This window comes from Schistocerca nitens, chromosome 2, assembly GCF_023898315.1.
Source record: "Schistocerca nitens isolate TAMUIC-IGC-003100 chromosome 2, iqSchNite1.1, whole genome shotgun sequence".
Classification (NCBI taxonomy): domain Eukaryota; kingdom Metazoa; phylum Arthropoda; class Insecta; order Orthoptera; family Acrididae; genus Schistocerca; species Schistocerca nitens.
The window spans coordinates 882290354-882309308 of record NC_064615.1 but is presented as its reverse complement, the minus strand read 5'-3'; the positions used below and the strand labels follow the sequence as shown (position 1 = coordinate 882309308).

General features: G+C 40.0%; 1 protein-coding gene across 1 annotated transcript in view; it reads left to right on the top strand.

Annotated features, from left to right (window-relative positions):
- The window catches only part of LOC126234692 (transcriptional adapter 3-B), a 55003-nt gene extending 46514 nt beyond the window's left edge, over positions 1 to 8489 (top strand). Inside the window, exon 2 of the mRNA XM_049943432.1 lies at positions 6241 to 8489. Coding sequence (XP_049799389.1) covers positions 6359 to 7771 — 1413 coding nt within the window. The 5' untranslated portion in view covers positions 6241 to 6358 and the 3' untranslated portion in view covers positions 7772 to 8489. The remainder of the gene's footprint in view (positions 1 to 6240) is intronic.
- The last annotated feature ends 10466 nt before the right edge of the window (positions 8490 to 18955 follow it).

Below are 18955 nucleotides of genomic sequence, written 5' to 3'. Positions count from 1 at the left end.
TTCTTTCAAAGGGCACAGCTCACTTCCTTCCGTATCCTTTCCTAATCGGATGGGACTGATGGCCTTGCTGTTTGGTCCCCTTCCCCAAATCAACCAACCAGCCAGAAACCTATACAGGGGTTGTATGTAAATACTGTTATTACACCCGCTACATCAAAAAAAAAATTGATGATTAATGCAAAAGCTATCAACAAACCACAGTAGCACCACAGAAGAAAACAATATGTAACAAACAGTGTTCCTCTATCTGCATCAGTAACAGCTACTCTACTAAAGGAGAAAGCTGCAGGGAAAAATTGAAAAGGACTTAAAATAGGATGGTCTAGTTATAGAGATGGTCCCCACTCAGCAATTTTAGATTTTGATCAATTTTTGTATGTTAGTTTATGAAGAATTCCTTTAGTAACCCTCTCCCATAAATTGTTTTAAAAAAACCTGCAAGTTTTTGTCACATCTGGATTTGTAGTTGAGATACAGGGGGCTGAAACTGAATTGGGGGGGGGGAATAAAACTGTGCTGCATAAATAAAGGACTTTTTGAACACTGTGTCTCAAAAGATACATACCTGCAATAATCACCATTATTTCTTCCAAAAAATATAAAATTTGCTCAGTTGTTCTTTTTCCATGACAGGTATACACTCGCACACACACACATATCCATCCACACATATACGCAGTTTTTTCTAAATTTTCCCGAATTGCTCCACCCTTTAACATGTTTTGGCGGCAACACAACCACATAACCTTTGTGCACATCGTTGTCTACCAACCCAAGTTCACCACAGGATCAACATAGCCCAGCTATAACCAACACCTTTTCGCCTTTTTTCACATCAGATCTCCAGTTGCTTTCTAGTTCACCTTATCTCTCGCCATATATTTTTATTTTCATTTTCATTTCAGCCTCATGTTACACTTTCCACCTTCTAATACCATGTCACCCTCACAACATCCCCACAACGACCCCATTAAGTTTTATTTACATTCCCTCCACAAACATGCCTTCGCCTTAGCCAGATAGCCAGATTACACTCCCATATTTTATTTTCCCAGGCTTGTCTGACATTTGGCATTACCCCCAAAGGCCTCACACTTAAAGTTCCCATCTCTGGCTGTAATCCTTCTTTCCATCAGTCCCTATACCAGTTCCAAACTGAACAATCCATTGCCCTCACCCACCTAATCCTTCACCTACACATCAACTCAGCCAATGAACACACCCGTCAACTCCTATCCTTAATAAAAGTCCTCAATCTTTCCTCTCCCACATCCACACCGGCTGTTCAGAGCATCCTCCTACAGGCCAATCACAAATTAGAACAGCATGCCACCCTCCACCTCAAAAAACTATCCAATCTCCTGGTTTCCCACCTCCGGAAAGGCAACTCACTCACCCTTCACAACCTTTCCAGCAAACCTCAACCTCCTCTCATTGCACACAGACCCAGTCTCTCCCATCTACTCAATCTCCCACTTCCAGCTCCACTCCCCCCAAAACCTCAAAATTCCAATCAACACAATCCGGAACCACAACACCCTAATTCAGTAGTTAACCTTTCCTCCAAACCTCTCTCCCAATCCGAAACTTCTGTCCTATCCAAAGGCCTCACCTTCAGCCCCACTCCCAGATTCAACCAAACAGCCCTTGTCAAAGATTTACTGTCCTACACCCGTACTCTCTGCTGGAAATATCACTTTGCCACGAAGAAAAATGATCCTAATCCTACTCCTAATGGTCCAACTACCCAAGACACCATCCAAATTGAACCCTGCCTGGAACAGTTCCGTCCTCCGTCACAGCGGGACCCACCTCCTCTTCCTCAAAATCACCCTCTCCAAACTTTCCAGGAATTTCTGACTTCCAGCCTTGCCTCTCAATCCTTCTTAAAAAACCTTAATTCTACTCCAAACATCACCACTGCTGAAGCCCAGGCTATCCGTGATCTGAAGGCTGACCAATCCATCGTCATTATTCCGGTGGACAAGGGTTCCACAACCGTGGTACTTGATCGTCGGGAGTATGTGGCTGATGGACTGCGTCAGCTTTCAGATAACACTACATACAAAGTTTGCCAAGGTAATCCCATTCCTGGTGTCCAGGCGGAGCTTCAAGGAATCCTCAGAACCTTAGGCCCCCTACAAAACCTTTCACCTGACTCCATCAACCTCCTGACCCCACCTACACCCCGCACCCCTACCTCCTACCTTCTTCCTAAAATTCACAAACCCAATCATCCTGGCCATCCCATTGTAGCTGGCTACCAAGCCCCCACAGAACGTATCTCTGCCTACGTAGATCAACACCTTCAACCCATCACATGCAGTCTCCCATCCTTCATCAAAGACACCAACCACTTTCTCGAACGCCTGGAATCGTTACCCAGTCTGTTACCCTCAGAAACCATCCTTGTAACTATTGATGTCACTTCCTTATACACAAATATTCCGCACGTCCAGGGCCTCGCTGCGATGGAGCACTTCCTTTTACGCCGATCACCTGCCACCCTACCAAAAACCTCTTTCCTCATTACCTTAGCCAGCTTCATCCTGACCCACAACTTCTTCACTTTCGAAGGCCAGACATACCAACAATTAAAGGGAACAGCCATGGGCACCAGGATGGCCCCCTCGTACGCCAACCTATTCATGGGTCCTTAGAGGAAGCCTTCTTGGTTACCCAGGCCTGCCAACCCAAGGTTTGGTACAGATTTATTGATGACATCTTCATGATCTGGAATCACAGTGAAGAAGAAGTCCAGAATTTCCTCTCCAACCTCAACTCCTTTGGTTCCATCAGATTCACCTGGTCCTACTCAAAATCCCATGCCACTTTCCTTGACATTGACCTCCACCTGTCCAATGGCCAGCTTCACACGTCCGTCCACATCAAACCCACCAACAAGCAACAGTACCTCCATTATGACAGCTGCCACCCATTCCACATCAAACGGTCCCTTCCCTACAGCCTAGGTCTTCGTGGCAAACGAATCTGCTCCAGTCCGGAATCCCTGAACCATTAAACCAACAACCTGAAAACAGCTTTCGCATCCCGCAACTACCCTCCCGACCTGGTACAGAAGCAATTAACCAGAGCCACTTCCTCATCTTCTCAAACCCAGAACCTCGCACAGAAGAACCCCAAAAGTGCCCCACTTGTGACAGGATACTTTCCGGGACTGGATCAGTCTCTGAATGTGGCTCTCCAGCAGGGATACGACTTCCTCAAATCCTGCCCTGAAATGAGATCCATCCTTCATGAAATCCTCCCCACTCCACCAAGAGTGTCTTTCCGCCCTCCACCTAACCTGCGTAACCTCTTAGTTCATCCCTATGAAATCCCCAAACCACCTTCCCTACCCTCTGGCTCCTACCCTGTAACCGCCCCCAATGTAAAACCTGTCCCATGCACCCTCCCACCACCACCTACTCCAGTCCTGTAACCTGGAAGGTGTACACGATCAAAGGCAGAGCCACGTGTGAAAGCACCTACGTGATTTACCAACTGACCTGCCTACACTGTGAAGCTTTCTATGTAGGAATGACCAGCAACAAATTGTCCATTCGCATGAATGGACACAGGCAGACAGTGTTTGTTGGCAATGAGGATCACCCTGTGGCTAAACATGCCTTGGTGCACGGCCAGCACATCCTGGCACAGTGTTACACCGTCCGGGTTATTTGGATACTTCCCACTAACACAAACCTATCCGAACTCCGGAGATGGGAACTTGCCCTTCAGTATATCCTCTCTTCTCGTTATCTGCCAGGCCTCAATCTCCGCTAATTTCAATTTGCCGCCGCTCTTACCTCACCTGTCTTTCAACAACATCTTTGCCTCTTTACTTCCGCCCGACTGACATCTCTGCCCAAACTCTTTGCCTTTACAAATGTCTGCTTGTGTCTGTGTATGTGCGGATGGATGTGTGTGTGTGTGTGTGTGTGTGTGTGTGTGTGTGTGTGTGTGTGTGTGCGTGTGCGTGTGCGTGCGAGTGTATACCTGTCCTTTTTTCCTTTTTTCCCCCTAAGGTAAGTCTTTCCGCTCCTGGGATTGGAATGACTCCTTACCCTCTCCCTTAAAACCCACATCCTTTCGTCTTTCCCTCTCCTTCCCTCTTTCCTGATGAGGCAACAGTTTGTTGCGAAAGCTTGAATTTTGTGTGTGTTTGTGTTTGTTTGTGTGTCTATCGACCTGCCAGCGCTTTCGTTTGGTAAGTCACATCATCTTTGTTTTTAGATATATTTTTCCCACGTGGAATGTTTCGCTCTATTATATATAACAAAGATGATGTGACTTACCAAATGAAAGTGCTGGCAGGTCGACACACACACACAAAGAAACACAAACATACACACAAAATTCTAGCTTTCGCAACCAACGGTTGCTTCGTCAGGAAAGAGGGAAGGAGAGGGAAAGATGAAAGGATGTGGGCTTTAAGTGAGAGGGTAAGGAGTCATTCCAATCCCGGGAGCGGAAAGACTTACCTTGTGGGAAAAAAGGATATATGCTGCTAACTGTCAATTACATTTTGTAACTATAACTGTAGCCAGTGAATGAAAGATTTACTACAAACCAAATATGCTTCAGGTAAACATTCATTGGTTTAGTCCTCAAATTCTATCAGCGAATGAAAGGACAAACTTTCAAAGTCGCAACTTAACATCACGTGTGAAATATTATGAAGTCCCACGACCGTGCAGACAAGTGGCTGTATGGCACTCAAAAGTAAAAATTTAACCACAGCCTTACTCTTCCTTATCTGCCAAGAAAGTGGCTGTGTTCTTTGGTATCGACAATATTAGTTCTCCTTTCTCTAGTGAGTTTGATCCTCCCCAGCTACCTCACTCCTCATTGGCTGCAGCTGTCATTGTTCCCGTCCCAGATGTGCAATTGTTAGTGTGCAAATCACTACTCAATGGAAAAATTACGATCCTCAAGCCAGTTGGCAGATTTAAATAAACAAGATCTCATTGCATAGGCCCTGAGATGCTGCTTAATGCCATATTCAACTATATATGATTATTTAAATCCATATTCACATAAATTCAAGATTAAAGTGTGTAACTGCCCACAGTTTAGTTTTTCTCTGTAAAATAGTAACAATCTATATTACTGAATGGCTAAAATAGTAATCTGGTCCCAGTTACAGGTTTCCTGTCTAACAACAAAAATTTGGTTTTTAATATTTTATAAAATTATTGACTGAATTTAAAAATTTAAAATGGTGTCATAATCTACTCATTAAGATCTACAATCTTTCGGTGCACACAGTAAGAGAAGTATTTAAGTTAGAAACTGTGTATATATCTTTAGACAGTGTAATTCACGGCACACAAATTACCAGACTGCATTCATCAAGCATTTGAGAATGAAAGCACTTATCAACTTCTAACAAATTTTACACACCATTTTAGAAACTTTTTCTCACTGGCACACCCCAAAAAATAATGAAAGGAAAAAAGTTCCTAGCTTGCTACATTTTAGCTGTCTGTGTGGTAAAACTTCAGCATCAGGCATGATATTTTAATTTACTTTATTACTAACTACATTTTCAACAAATTTTGCAGAGAGTATCCACATATATCACTGAATGAAGGTTTAGCAACTTCCAGCAAACTTTAAACATAATTTGTAAACAGACATTGTAAGCTGTTTTATATAAGGGAGTTCATTTCTGATTATGTAAGGAATTGAAGTGTGGGAGTTACCGGTCTATACCAAACAACTAATGTGTTAATTCTCATTTATTTTCCATGGTGCGGTACATAATGCTGCTGAAACTTTATTGGTTTGTAACATTTTTCACTTATTTAGAAGAGCATTAAAATGAATGTGTATGTAAATGTAATTTGAACATGGAAACTGTTATTCAATAAAAACAGGATGCTCATCAATTAGAAAGAAGGTCAGCCTATCTACATCCTGTGGTGTACAAGTGAATGTATTTCTTTATTTAAATGAAAGTCTTATTTTTTCTCAGAAATTACTGATTAGTTCTGACAGCGAGGTACATGTTTCGTGTAAAGTCTTCTAAGATCTGGCTGTGTGCCTGTGGCAAACTTTTTCTTGTTGTAATGTTAAATGTCATTGGTATCAAATTGGTATCGATTATTTGACCAGTTATTTAGTGGTAAGAAGCTGTTTTAATATTGCTTTTCTATTTTTATTTCATATTAACAGACTGTTTTAAATATGTGTGGTAAATTGGTTTTCAAGAAATCTTTGTATTTCTTGTTACAGGTGTGCTGTGGTAGTGTGGTGATTTTGACAGATATTTAGTGAAACAGCTGAATGTGTGTGGCTTCTGCAAGCAAGTGTATCTACGCCTTGGACAGACTAATAACATATAGTGAAGAAAATGATATCTACAAAGGGCAAACAAAGTCCCAAAAAGGGTAGTGGTAAACTTAAGGATTCCAGTAAAAGCAGCACGAAGATGAAACCTGTTGAAGTACCCGAGTCACCATCAAAAGAGCCAGTATTATCATTCCCACTCCTTAAAACAATGGATAATAGCAGAACTCTGCCACGTTATTCTGCTATACTCAGTCGTACAGAAGAAGAGGGAGTTGGTATGGATGATCTAGACGCTCTACAACTTGAACTGGAGGCATTACTTTCAGCTGTTGTTGTACGAAGCAGGGTGTTGAGAGAAGAGATACAAGTCCTTAGTAATGCCGAAGAAAAGAGGGATAAAAAAGGGAAGCTCTCGATTAACAAACCACCTCTTTCACCAGGGAAAAAGATCAAATTGCAAGATAGACCAGTGAAAAAGCTTAAAGAAATGCCTGGTAAAATCAGGAGTGAGGTAGCACAAGCTCCTCTTCCTATTAAATTCACGAAGGTAAAACATGTGCCCAGTGCAACTTTGAGCCAGTCACCCTTACCTCTTCCTGAACATGATCAACAAGACTTGAGCAAAATGGAGGCACCTAAAATTGTGCTTCCAAAAAATGACACACCAAATAAATTTTGGGCATCTGTTGAACCCTATTGTGCTGATATAACTCCAGAAGATGTTAAATTGCTTGAAGAACTAATACAAGAACATGAAAATGATAGTGAATACTATAAAATTCCACCACTTGGACGCCATTATAGCCTGCGCTGGAGTCAAGAAGATTTAATGGAGGAGCAGGAGGCATCCAGTAATGATAGTAAAAGTAAATCAAATGGTAATAATGCAGAGGTTAATAACTTGCTAAAGAAGGCAGAAAAACCTGGTGATGGGACAACAGGTTCAACACCTGCGTCAGGGCCGCTAACACAGCGCCTCATTTCTGCATTGATGGAAGAGAATATTATGGTGCCACTTTCTGAACCTTTTGACCCAAAAAAATGCAGGAGTGGGGAAAATGCAGCACCTCGCTCAGGTCTTTTTAGAAATTTTGCTGTTAGTGGTGCAGCCAATTTTGAAAGAATTGTTAGAAAAGAGCTTGAAGAACAAGGCATATTTGAATTTGATGAAAGTCCAGATCCAGAGGATGATGAAATTTTACAAGAGTTAAAAAGATGTCAAGAAGAATTAAAGTTAGTAAATGCACATAATGTTCAACAGTTAAAGAGACTTTTAAGACTTGCAAATGAGGAAATGGTTAGGCAGGATCTAAAAAGAAAATTGCAACAAGCAGATAATGAAGTTCTAGAGATGTATCGCAAGGTCACTTCAGCAAAGCAGAAGAAGAAACCACTGTCAAAAAAGGAACAAGATGCAGTATGGAAGGCTCTTAAAGATAGAGATGCAATTTTGATGAGCTTGGACTCTCTGTAGAGATATAGGTTTAATTTGAGTTATAGACTTAATTTGAGTTATAGAATGATGTTTTGAAGTATAAAAAAGTTACAGAAGTGTGTAACAGTATTGGAAAAAAATTCTGGTACGAAGTGTGCCTGTTTGTGTGATTAAAATATGTAATATTGCTCATAAACAAAAACTTAATTTATACCTTTTAGTAATACAGTGAATGTTATGATCTCGAGTTATTTTGTGCTTTATGATTTTCTAGATTCGTTGAAAAGGCATCATAAATCTTTTAATTTCTCTTTTATAGTTCGACAAATTTTTTTATACCATAGAACTTGCTTTAAGCACTCTCCAGATATTTCTATGTGATAATATATTAGTGTGTGGGAAACAGCATTGTGCCATTACTATTTTCGTGAATTGGTTTTTAGATTCTATTTACAGAGAAACATTTCTCTAATCGACTTTCTCATTTTTTCAATAATTAAAGGTCAAAGTTTTTGATGCATATAAAATTAATACATTGCTTCATGGAGTAAAGAAACATTGAGACATTTGTATGGAACATAGATAATGATAATACATTTAAAAGTTACTTGTGATATCTTTTTCATTAGTTGCATCACTATTTCTGCACTTTGCTATAAACTTGATAATGCAGCTCACATTTATGTGTATGAGATTGCATGTGACTGTGCTGTGGTAGCTGCATTGTGTTAACTGCAGTTTTTTCCTGCCATTTCTCAGTTTATGTACAAAAATAAAAAAAATATGTAAATGTATGTCTGTTACAGTGTGTTTTTTGTTGATAATTCTCCTGAAATGTCCAATGCCAGTTCTCTAAATTTTCTCACTGGTATTCTGTGAATAGAACTTCATCTTCTCTCCAGGGATTTCCATTTGAGTTAATGAAGTATTTCTGTAATATTCGCATCTTTATCAAACTTACCGACAATGAATCTAGAAACCAGCCTCCAATTGAGTTATGGGAACAACTTTGGTTTCACTATTGTTTTCATGTGCAGTGGTATCTGAATCGTGTAGAATATCTCAAATTATCAAGCAATGGGGGCATTTCCAGTAAATATGTTGTTGATTGAGAAAACTGGAAAAATTTAAAAGTGGTGTTGTTGGTGGCTCATGCCATGGAATGACTATATTAATGAGTTCAGTTGTGATTCAGTGGACCACAGGATCAATAAGGTCCTGACTAATCACACAGTGAGTAAAACTTGGGCTCCTTCAACTGTGAGCTCTCTTCCAAAGGAGGTCATTAAGAGACTGAGACCACGTATTTCTGTTCCTACTTGGTCTCTTCACTCATGTGCATTTTAAGAATGTTTGGAACACACAAATAATTCTCCTGATGTTATCAGCAGATTGAATCAGGAGACTGTAGTCACTGAGGCTGAAAAACAGTTTTCATTTTTTTTTCTTTCTTCAGTTTTTACAAAAGTTCTTTTGGAGGACTCTTTACAGCTCGTAGACGACAGGTTTGCAACTGACATATCAGCCCACTCTTTTCCCAGTGTACTTTTCATTTAATGACTACTTTTGTGAAGGATCTAATGGAATCACAGTAGCAGTCCTTCGTATCTTGTGATGCCCAACTATCTTCTGACTGAATTTGAGAGTGTGCACTACATTCAGCTGTTTTAAAACTGACAGTATTATGACAATGTATTGACTATACGTGTATAGTTTGGCTTCATGGTTTGGACAGTGTCCAGTGTTTCTTAAATGTCAAAATGTAAAATTTACCATAGACATGCCAAAGGTGATGTATATTTGCAGGCTACTTGTTTCCAACATTCTGGAAAGACAGTGGGCAGTCTCAGTACATTAATTCGTCAAGGCCATGCTGTATTAGACAACATCCAGGCAGATTTGGAACATCATCAAATTGTGTATTTGTCTTTTCAAATACAGATTGTGCTACAGATGTGTTAAGCACAGACCAAGGAAAAGAACGAGGCCTTTGAGGCTACCCACTATATGTTGGGGATGCTTCGACAGAAATAGGTGTAGCACTGGAGAAACATTGGTTTATATAGTTTTTCCCCCAGCAGCATAAGTTTTTGTATTTCTAGTATCTTTCAAAGAGAACTTCTTGCTTCATGAGATAGGCTTTTGTAGGATTCAGAGCAAGTCTGTCAAATCTTACATAAGGAAAATTATGTGTACAGTTCAGGAGCACTTTGTGGAGCACCAGCAATATATGCATCTCTTCCAAACTAACAAAGCTGTTGTTGCCAAACACTGTGTTTCTACTGGCTATTTGGTTAATTATAATGAAATGATAATTGTGGCCCGTACATCAAACTTCCAGGATTTGTTCAAGGAATCAGTGGAAATACAGCTGTCTGAGGACTATCAATCACGGCACTGGTTTCCACAAAGTACCCTGTCATCTGGAAACCTTGTTCTCTGACTAATTGACTTCTTTCTGTGAGTTTACTGAACTGATCGATCTGATACTGCTAATTTGACATCACTGGGAGCAGTTGGAGCAGTACAAAGACTTGGAGCAGAACCACATATACTCAGGTAATGTCTGTAGTGAATTGGCAGGAGCCAATTCACGGAGTTTGGAGGAAGCCGAAAGGTTCGCGTTAAGCTCACGCAGGCTGGCGTGAGGTCTGGAAAATGACAAGGAATTATAGTAGCCAAAAATAGTACATAGCTTCTGGAATACTTAACTTTAATCCATAATTGTAGAACATCGCTCTTGATGATACCGAATTATAATAGCAATATGAACTGGTAATGGAGCCTTGCTAGGTCGTAGCAAATGATGTAGCTGAAGGCTATGCTAACTATCGTCTCGGCAAATGAGAGCGTATTTGTCAGTGTAGCATTGCTAGCAAAGTCGGCTGTACAACTGGGGCGAGTGCTAGGAAGTCTCTCTAGACCTGCCGTGTGGTGGCGCTCGGTCTGCAATCACTGACAGTGGCGACACGCGGGTCCGACGTATACTAATGGACCGCGGCCGATTTAAAGGCTACCACCTAGCAAGTGTGGTGTCTGGCGGTGACACCACAATGTCTGTGGAATGACTTACACAGGTGCTAATTTCTAGTGGAGGACAGTGTACCTTACCCAGTATATATGTGAAGATGGCCAGAAGACTGTGATGAAATATCGTAGCAACAAGTTACCGATATCCGACAGTTCTCTCAAAGTTTCACAGTAGAGTTGTTTATGTTTACTCTATGGTTTTTATATTATAATCAGTGTTGTCTTAAGAAAATTGGTCTCTAAATTGATGATGTAAAATTTTCCATACAACAATGCTGTCTTGTTAAAGGTACATTTTTGCCAGTTGCAATTGTTGACATAGAAACTACCAAGCTTCATACACATCTGAAGATGAGTTCTCTCGCATATCTTCCAGAGGGGGGAAAAAATCATAATTTGAAACAGATTGTGTATAGAGAATGAATAAATATTTTGACTTTTATAGTTAAGCTGACAGTGGGGACTAAAGCCCACTGTCCTTTCTTAGTAACATAATCACTTGAGTAAATATTTGAATGGAAAAAAAACCTGGAATGCAGTTACTGACTGTCACCAGTAAAGAAACTTGGTTCATATATCCAGTGATACATTGTCTGACTTAATTTTGAGCGTTATACAGAACCAAATGGGAAAAAAATTGTATGTACCCACTGGATAATGAGTTTAGTTATGAGCTGGTGTTTACTCTGCTGACTTCATGTTAGTAGCAGCTGTGTTAGTACAGTAATCCAAGCAGTTGTTTGACACCAGCTGAAATACGTAAAATTACATCTTGTTTGTTGTAAGCAATCATAGATATTCCTCCTACCATTTGCTAGAACAAACAGTAGAAGAGCACCACAAAGAATAGAGAAGTATGCAGGTGGAAAACCACTGGGGTCCACATCTGTGACCAGAGAAGCGAGAAAAAAATGTGAACATTATGACTCAGAAATTAAGTAGTTAATATATACGTTTTAAATAGTTCACCTTTTGGAACACAAATTTTTATGGAGACACTAGTTGCCAGACAAAATATGCAATAAAATTACTGCAGTGAGGAAGAAATTGGATTTTATTAAAAAGCAAAAGGACAAACACTCTCTGTTCTATGCTACTGCTCATTTTATGTCTATGTTTATATCTCCGTAAAGCAATAAGAAACAAATGCACATAAAAATGATGAATGTTTAAAAAATTCACTGTCTGCTAAAATATTCAAAGTTATGGATAAAAAGTAAGCAGAATATGAAAATATCAATTGTGGTATATCTAACATTTTTGTTGGGGTTCGTTTTCTTATATGGAATGTGAGCGAGAAGTGCAATAGCCGCAAACTATCAAGAGAAACTAAAGAAATGTAAACTGTGAAATTTAAAGTTATCTGGTAGTAATTTCCATAATTATGAAAGCCAAGTAGATTAGCATGAGTCATTATTTATTCTTTGTGTACAGCCTCATGGACAAGCATATGATTATGTGATCTCTCTGTTGGAGTCCAGGCAGCAAATACACATAGTAGGAAAACTCCAGTACCTGAAGAAAAATATGTAGAAAATCAAAATATTATGTAGAAAATGGAAACAACAAATCAGCCGATCATATGGAAGCTCATCACTTAACATATGATTATGTCTGATGAAACAAAAGCATTATCCTATGCATCTACCTACGGGCATTCTGCCATAAAAGAAGCAATTGATATCAGAATGTGTAACAACTTGAACTGGGGCAGCAGCTTCTTCCTCAGTGGTACATGGAAATGAGTGCTTAATGCTGAAAGGCAACAGAGAAATAAATGAGTCATCCATCATCTAATGAAATCAGCATCACTACCAGTGTTCTTTAGTCACAGACATTGACATTGACATAATCTCTGGAATCTGTGTTGCCCCCAAGACATAATTTGACTAACTTAAGTACCTAATGGCCTGCAGAAATACATCATCATGAATCTCACTAGTAACAACTACAAATAAAATATATGCTGGTTTTAAGTAAAAAGCTATAAAAAAAGTGATGCAGGTGTTTGGAGAGGAATAATGTGGATTTAGGAAGGGATGTTCATGGATAGGTAAAAGAAAAAAATTCTGTATTAATTGTTTGTCTCCAGTATATGTTGTTTTCAGATCTTGAAAAGGCAAATAATTGAGTTGGAAGATTTTTGTTAAAATATTAGAAAATTATAAAGGTTCAAATTATTTAATCAGTGCAATTATAAACTTGTACCTATCTACATATATCAGAATTAAATTAGATGATGGAAAATCTGTTGAAAACCTAATTCATCAGTAGTTCCAAAGATGTGGTCTATCACTGCTGTTATTTATTATCTGTATACTGTTGATCATGTATGTGTCTGACAGCTGAAGTACAGCTAATATTTTGGCACAGTTTCTCATCTGCAATTTTTGTGGTTTCCGTGTTGTTATGACTGTGAAAATATACTCACAAACATGCACTGTATTACACAACATAAAATTGCAGATGACCGAACTGTACTAAAATATCAGATGTACCAAAAGCTGAAAATTCACTAAAATATGTATGGGTGAAACTGTTGAAAATTGTTTGCTCAAGAAGGCGGGATCCTTTTCTTAAAAAATGGATACTAAAGAAAGGAATTTTACATAATTTTAGTGTTAATATAATTTTAATGTTAATATAGAAATATTACTTCAACAAAAGATTGAAAAATTTATTTTGTATAGTCAACAAAATGTGGAAATAGTGAAGACAAGACACTGTGATAATTTGTGAAGTGTACACCAAATTAAAGTAGTAAAACATTTTTTTGTCATGATATAAATAGAAAGTAAAATCTTTGACATCCTTCTAGCCACAAGTTAATTCGGTGCTACTTCAGTAAGGGGTTAATGCTTGTCATGCCCATTGCATTCTCTATGATCATGCACAATGGTGAGTAACCTACCTCCGGGAACTCAGCTTTTTGCTGGGTGTGGATTTGGTGATGACATGGTTCCTGAGTTAGGGGCCAGTGAGCACCGCTAGTGCTCTGTACTGTAATCCCTTATGTGCTTCATTGCCCACAGTGCGGTGTGGTGGCGGAATCTTCTGTGTCACAGGAAGGGGATCTTGGCTTTACTGCCCAGATTGCAAAAATGATACAAATGCCTGTAAAAAGAAACCCTGAACCTAAATTTGTTCTATATACCAATGGGTGGATGGCTGTTGAAATGAATCAGTTACTAACTGATGACCTCTAGGACATCTGGTGCAGTGCTGTTGTATAAGTCTTAAGGAAACAAGTGGGGCTCTTTTTGGCTCGATGAATGTTTATGGATCCTACATCACTTACTAATCCTCTCAGTGTTTTGGGTGGTTTGTAGGGCAATAATCACACCCAAACAAAGAAGACGGCTCATGTGACCAGTCCAACCGGGAAATCTTTGGATAATGAGGATGTAGATGAAGATGAAATGGGAGATACGATACTGCGTGAAGAGTTTGACAGAGCACTGAAAGGCCTGAGTCGAAACGAGGCCCCCAGAGTAGACAACATTCCATTGGAACTACTGACGGCCTTGGGAGAGCCAGTCCTGACAAAACTCTACCATCTGGTGAGCAAGATGTATGAAACAGGTGAAATACCCTCAGACTTCAAGAAGAATATAATAATTCCAATCCCAAAGAAAGCAGGTGTTTACAGATGTGAAAATTACCGAACTATCAGTTTAATAAGCCACAGCTGCAAAAACTAACACGAATTCTTTACAGACGAATGGAAAAACTAGTAGAAGCCGGCCTCGGGGAAGATCAGTTTGGATTCCGTAGAAATACTGGAACACGTGAGGCAATACCGACCTTACGACTTACCTTAGAAGAAAGATTAAGAAAAGGCAAACCTACGTTTCTAGCATTTGTAGACTTAGAGAAAGCTTTTGACAATGTTGACTGGAATACTCTCTTTCAAATTCTAAAGGTGGCAGGGGCAAAATACAGGGAGCGAAAGGCTATTTACAATTTGTACAGAAACCAGATGGCAGTTATAAGAGTCGAGGGACATGAAAGGGAAGCAGCGGTTGGGAAGGGAGTAAGACAGGGTTGTAGCCTCTCCCCGATGTTATTCAATCTGTATATTGAGCAAGCAGTAAAGGAAACAAAAAAAAAAATTCGGAGTAGGTATTAAAATCCATGGAGAAGAAATAAAAACTTTGGGGTTCGCCGATGACATTGTAATTGTGTCAGAGACAGCAAAGGACTTGGAAGAGCAGTTGAACGGAATGGATGGTGTCTTGAAGGGAGGATATAAGATGAACATCAACAAAAGCAAAACGAGGATAATGGAATGTAGTCGAATTAAGTCGGGTGATGTTGAGGGTATTAGATTAGGAAATGAGACACTTAAAGTAGTAAAGGAGTTTTGCTATTTGGGGAGCAAAATAACCGATGATGGTCAAAGTAGAGAGGATATAAAATGTAGACTGGCAATGGCAAGGAAAGCATTTCTGAAGAAGAGAAATTTGTTAACATCGAGTATAGATTTAAGTGTCAGGAAGTCGTTTCTGAAAGTATTTGTGTGGAGTGTAGCCATGTATGGAAGTGAAACATGGACGGTAAATAGTTTGGACAAGAAGAGAATAGAAGCTTTCGAAATGCTGAGGATTAGATGGGTAGATCACATAACTAATGAGGAGGTACTGAATAGGATTGGGGAGAAGAGGAGTTTGTGGCACAACTTGACCAGAAGAAGGGATCATTTGGTAGGACATGTTCTGAGGCATCAAGGGATCACCAATTTAGTATTGGAGGGCATCGTGGAGGGTAAAAATCGTAGGGGGAGACCAAGAGATGAATACACTAAGCAGATTCAGAAGGATGTAGGTTGCAGTAGGTACTGGGAGATGAAGAAGCTTGCACAGGATAGAGTAGCATGGAGAGCTGCATCAAACCAGTCTCAGGACTGAAGACCCCAACAACAACATTTGTTATGTATTTATTGTTATTGAAAGAGAAACTCATCACTTTATATCCGTAAAGCATTAGAGAGCTGTAAGAGATAGGGAAATTTAGTTCATGAAGAAAATGGTAAGTGTGTAGAAGGTGTTGAAAATAATATGATGATACAGCTTTAATATCTTCTAAGAATTCAGAGTCTGGATCAGCTATGGTGCCAGAGGAACTGAATATGTGCTGTAGTGAGATGGATGAGTGTGTGAATAGCAATAAGGATGTTGTTGATTTAAGTACAGGGATATCTACCCTGTTTGAAACTGATGTGTGTTGTGTGCAGTTAGTGGAGCCAGTGACAAGTGTTTTCATGGATGGACATGTACACATGGTGTATGTACCAAAATTTTTTTTATTGTGCAGAGTGTAGGTGCAGATGATAATTTTGCTTAATATACTGTGAAGGATTAACTGAAGGCTGTCGATGGTATCCATTATGTTCAAAATGTTGTGGATAAAGAGGGGGTACACATACATTCAATCATAAATGGTGAACAACAGGTGATTGTAGGTAATGATGTAAGCAGAGAACCTTGGCAAGATAAGAGGGAATGTGATTTTACTTCAAGTGATTGTGAGATTCATGAATTTTATTTTGCTAAGCAGGTAAGGATACTGAGTGAGAGTTATCCTGAATGTTGTTGTTTTCCATGTCATGGGGATAAGAATGTTGAGTTATTTAAAAAGAAAAAAAAAAGAGAGAGAGAGATGCTTACCATGGTGACAGATAAATCAAGTAAAGCTGCGTACATGATCACAAGATCATTAAGAATTCAACCTGTGATTAATATTGAAGCAGGGGGAGTATGTGAAACTGCATTAGCAATTATTGTTAGTTCCGTATGTGGTTTATGGGTCAGCATAATTTTAGGGTTAGACTTCCTGGGAGAACATAGGGCAGACCTTTGTTGCAAAGACAAAGTATAGAGGGATATACCAAAACAGCAAATGAAGAAGCCACCAGATAAATGGGATGAATGAGTTTCACAATATTATTTTACTAGTTTGTTATCTTTGTTACATGATGATTCAATGCACATAATGGCTATGTGTGAAAAGCAAGGAAAGTTCATTGAGGTAATAGCAGCACAGAAAGGACATATTAGTGTTGAGCAAATGCTTCAGCATACACAACAGTACTGTCGAAACCACCACATCAAAATCATGACAATAAGTGTGTCAACTTTGGGTGCAATCTTGGTTTTGACTCTCATCTGTGCAGCCTATATCTATTAATGGTAGGAAACTGCCTACCCTCCTGAACTCCCTGAACACCAAGTATTGATTGAGAGGGTCATCCTGAGCAAATAAGTAATGATTTAACATACCAGCCATTGGCCGTTATAATTCAGGTTGGATTAGCATAAGAGAAACTGGAATGGAGTGTGCATAAATGACAAAAATGTAAGATGTGTTGTTAAGTAATTTTCAGAACTACTGTTGTACTGCGATCTGGTGGACCAGATCTTCCAAAAAGGTGAGGTACATTGCACAGCTGCTTTTTGACTTGGTGGCTGTAATCTGTGTCCAAGCAAGTAGAAAGCTGTTACTGCATTCTAATGCAAGCAGCTGCAGAGAGGCCATGCTGACATGGTGGAAGACCCTTCCTTGGTACTTAAACAAGCCTTGTCACACTGTTCATACTAATTGCTGCTTCTGGTGTCCAGAATATTGTCAGCACAGCTTACAGTGGGGATCAGACAGTTATAGTGGTAATCTAGATTGCACCATGTCAGAGCCTGGTGCTCCACTGGTTCTATGAACTATGTGATCAGAAATGATATCCTGTCAAAACAGGATGGGGTTGAGCATTCATAAATGCCACACACCTTGGCTATGTAGTGTTTATCATCTGCAGCCAGCTCTGAGAGGTATTCCGTGACATTTGTTGACCTGATTCATCTTGTCCAGCCTGCTGCTGCTAGGCGCTACCTCTGCTAGCTGTGGAACTATGAGCTGCATCTAGGCCTGATGCTGTCGGGAGTCGAACTGGTGCCTTCTGGCTGGGGATCATCTGCCGGTTGACTTCTTCCAACTTCAGGGCACCTAACCAGGTGTCCGGGGTTCACACCTTTGCCTGCCTTGTTATTGTGCCACCACCTGCTGTGCATGCTGGCACTCTACTACCACAGACTTGTCTGCATACTAGGGTCTTTGATCGCCTTTGAGCTTGTGTTAGTTCTACTGGTTGATTGAGATGTGCATTTGCATAAAACAGCATGACCAGCTTATGATGTTTCTTTGTTCTTGCCCTTGCCTTAGTCTGACACAACACTGTACTTGCTAAAGGTGGTGACACAGCGTCATCATTACTACTGCCCATCTGGCCTGGCAACTCAGTGTGAGCTGGCCATCTTCTGAGGATGTGTGCTGAGTTAAGCGCACACTATTGTCCAGAGCCAGGTGTGATGCCACCCACTGACCACAGCATGACTTCACTCCAACTGCTTGTGAAATATAAAAAGACTATTGTTTTCTCAATGGTTCTATGACTTTATGATAGCCGTTCACTTGCCACTATATACCTGCTGCCCTGTCAACCATCCTGCATCATCATTGTGACCTGCAACAAGGTCATTCAACAGTAATGCAATTCTGAGCCCATCGCACAAACATGTCTTGGATGAATTGGAAAAATGAACTGAAGCCCTTCATCAGCCATCAAAAACTTCTCCACACATTCTCTCTCAAGATTGCAATCCACTGCCCGTAATAGGCTTGAGCCACCACTCAGAGCATTCCACACTGCTGCCAAGCATATGTCACTGGCAATGGTTATAATTATATCTTCTATGAACTGCTGGGTTTTATGCAAGATAGTTTATGGATTCAATGCACGTTATCTTCTGTTTCAAAACTCTTCTGATAATTTTCAAGTAAAATCCTTTTGAACGTTGTGATATTACAAGCAGCTAGCGATCTAAGACCTGTTTGAGTGCTTAGTATTGCTTGGGTGGTTAGTGGCTGGCAAGTTGCCATGGTGTGATTGGGCCAGGCAAGTCAGGCATAGCCCTAAGGAGTGCAGCTGAACAGTTGGCAGCAAGCTGTGACCAAAAAGGGACTGGCTGTTAAGTTACAGGAAGCAGACAGCTTGGAAATCTCAAGAGGAAGGTGTGTGTGTGTGTGTCTGTGTGTGTGTGTGGGGGGGGGGGGGGTACATTGAGTGAGTGTATGAAATAAAACATAGTATAATTCACTTTAAATACAGAAATGGCTAACAGACACGCTATGGAAAATTGAAAG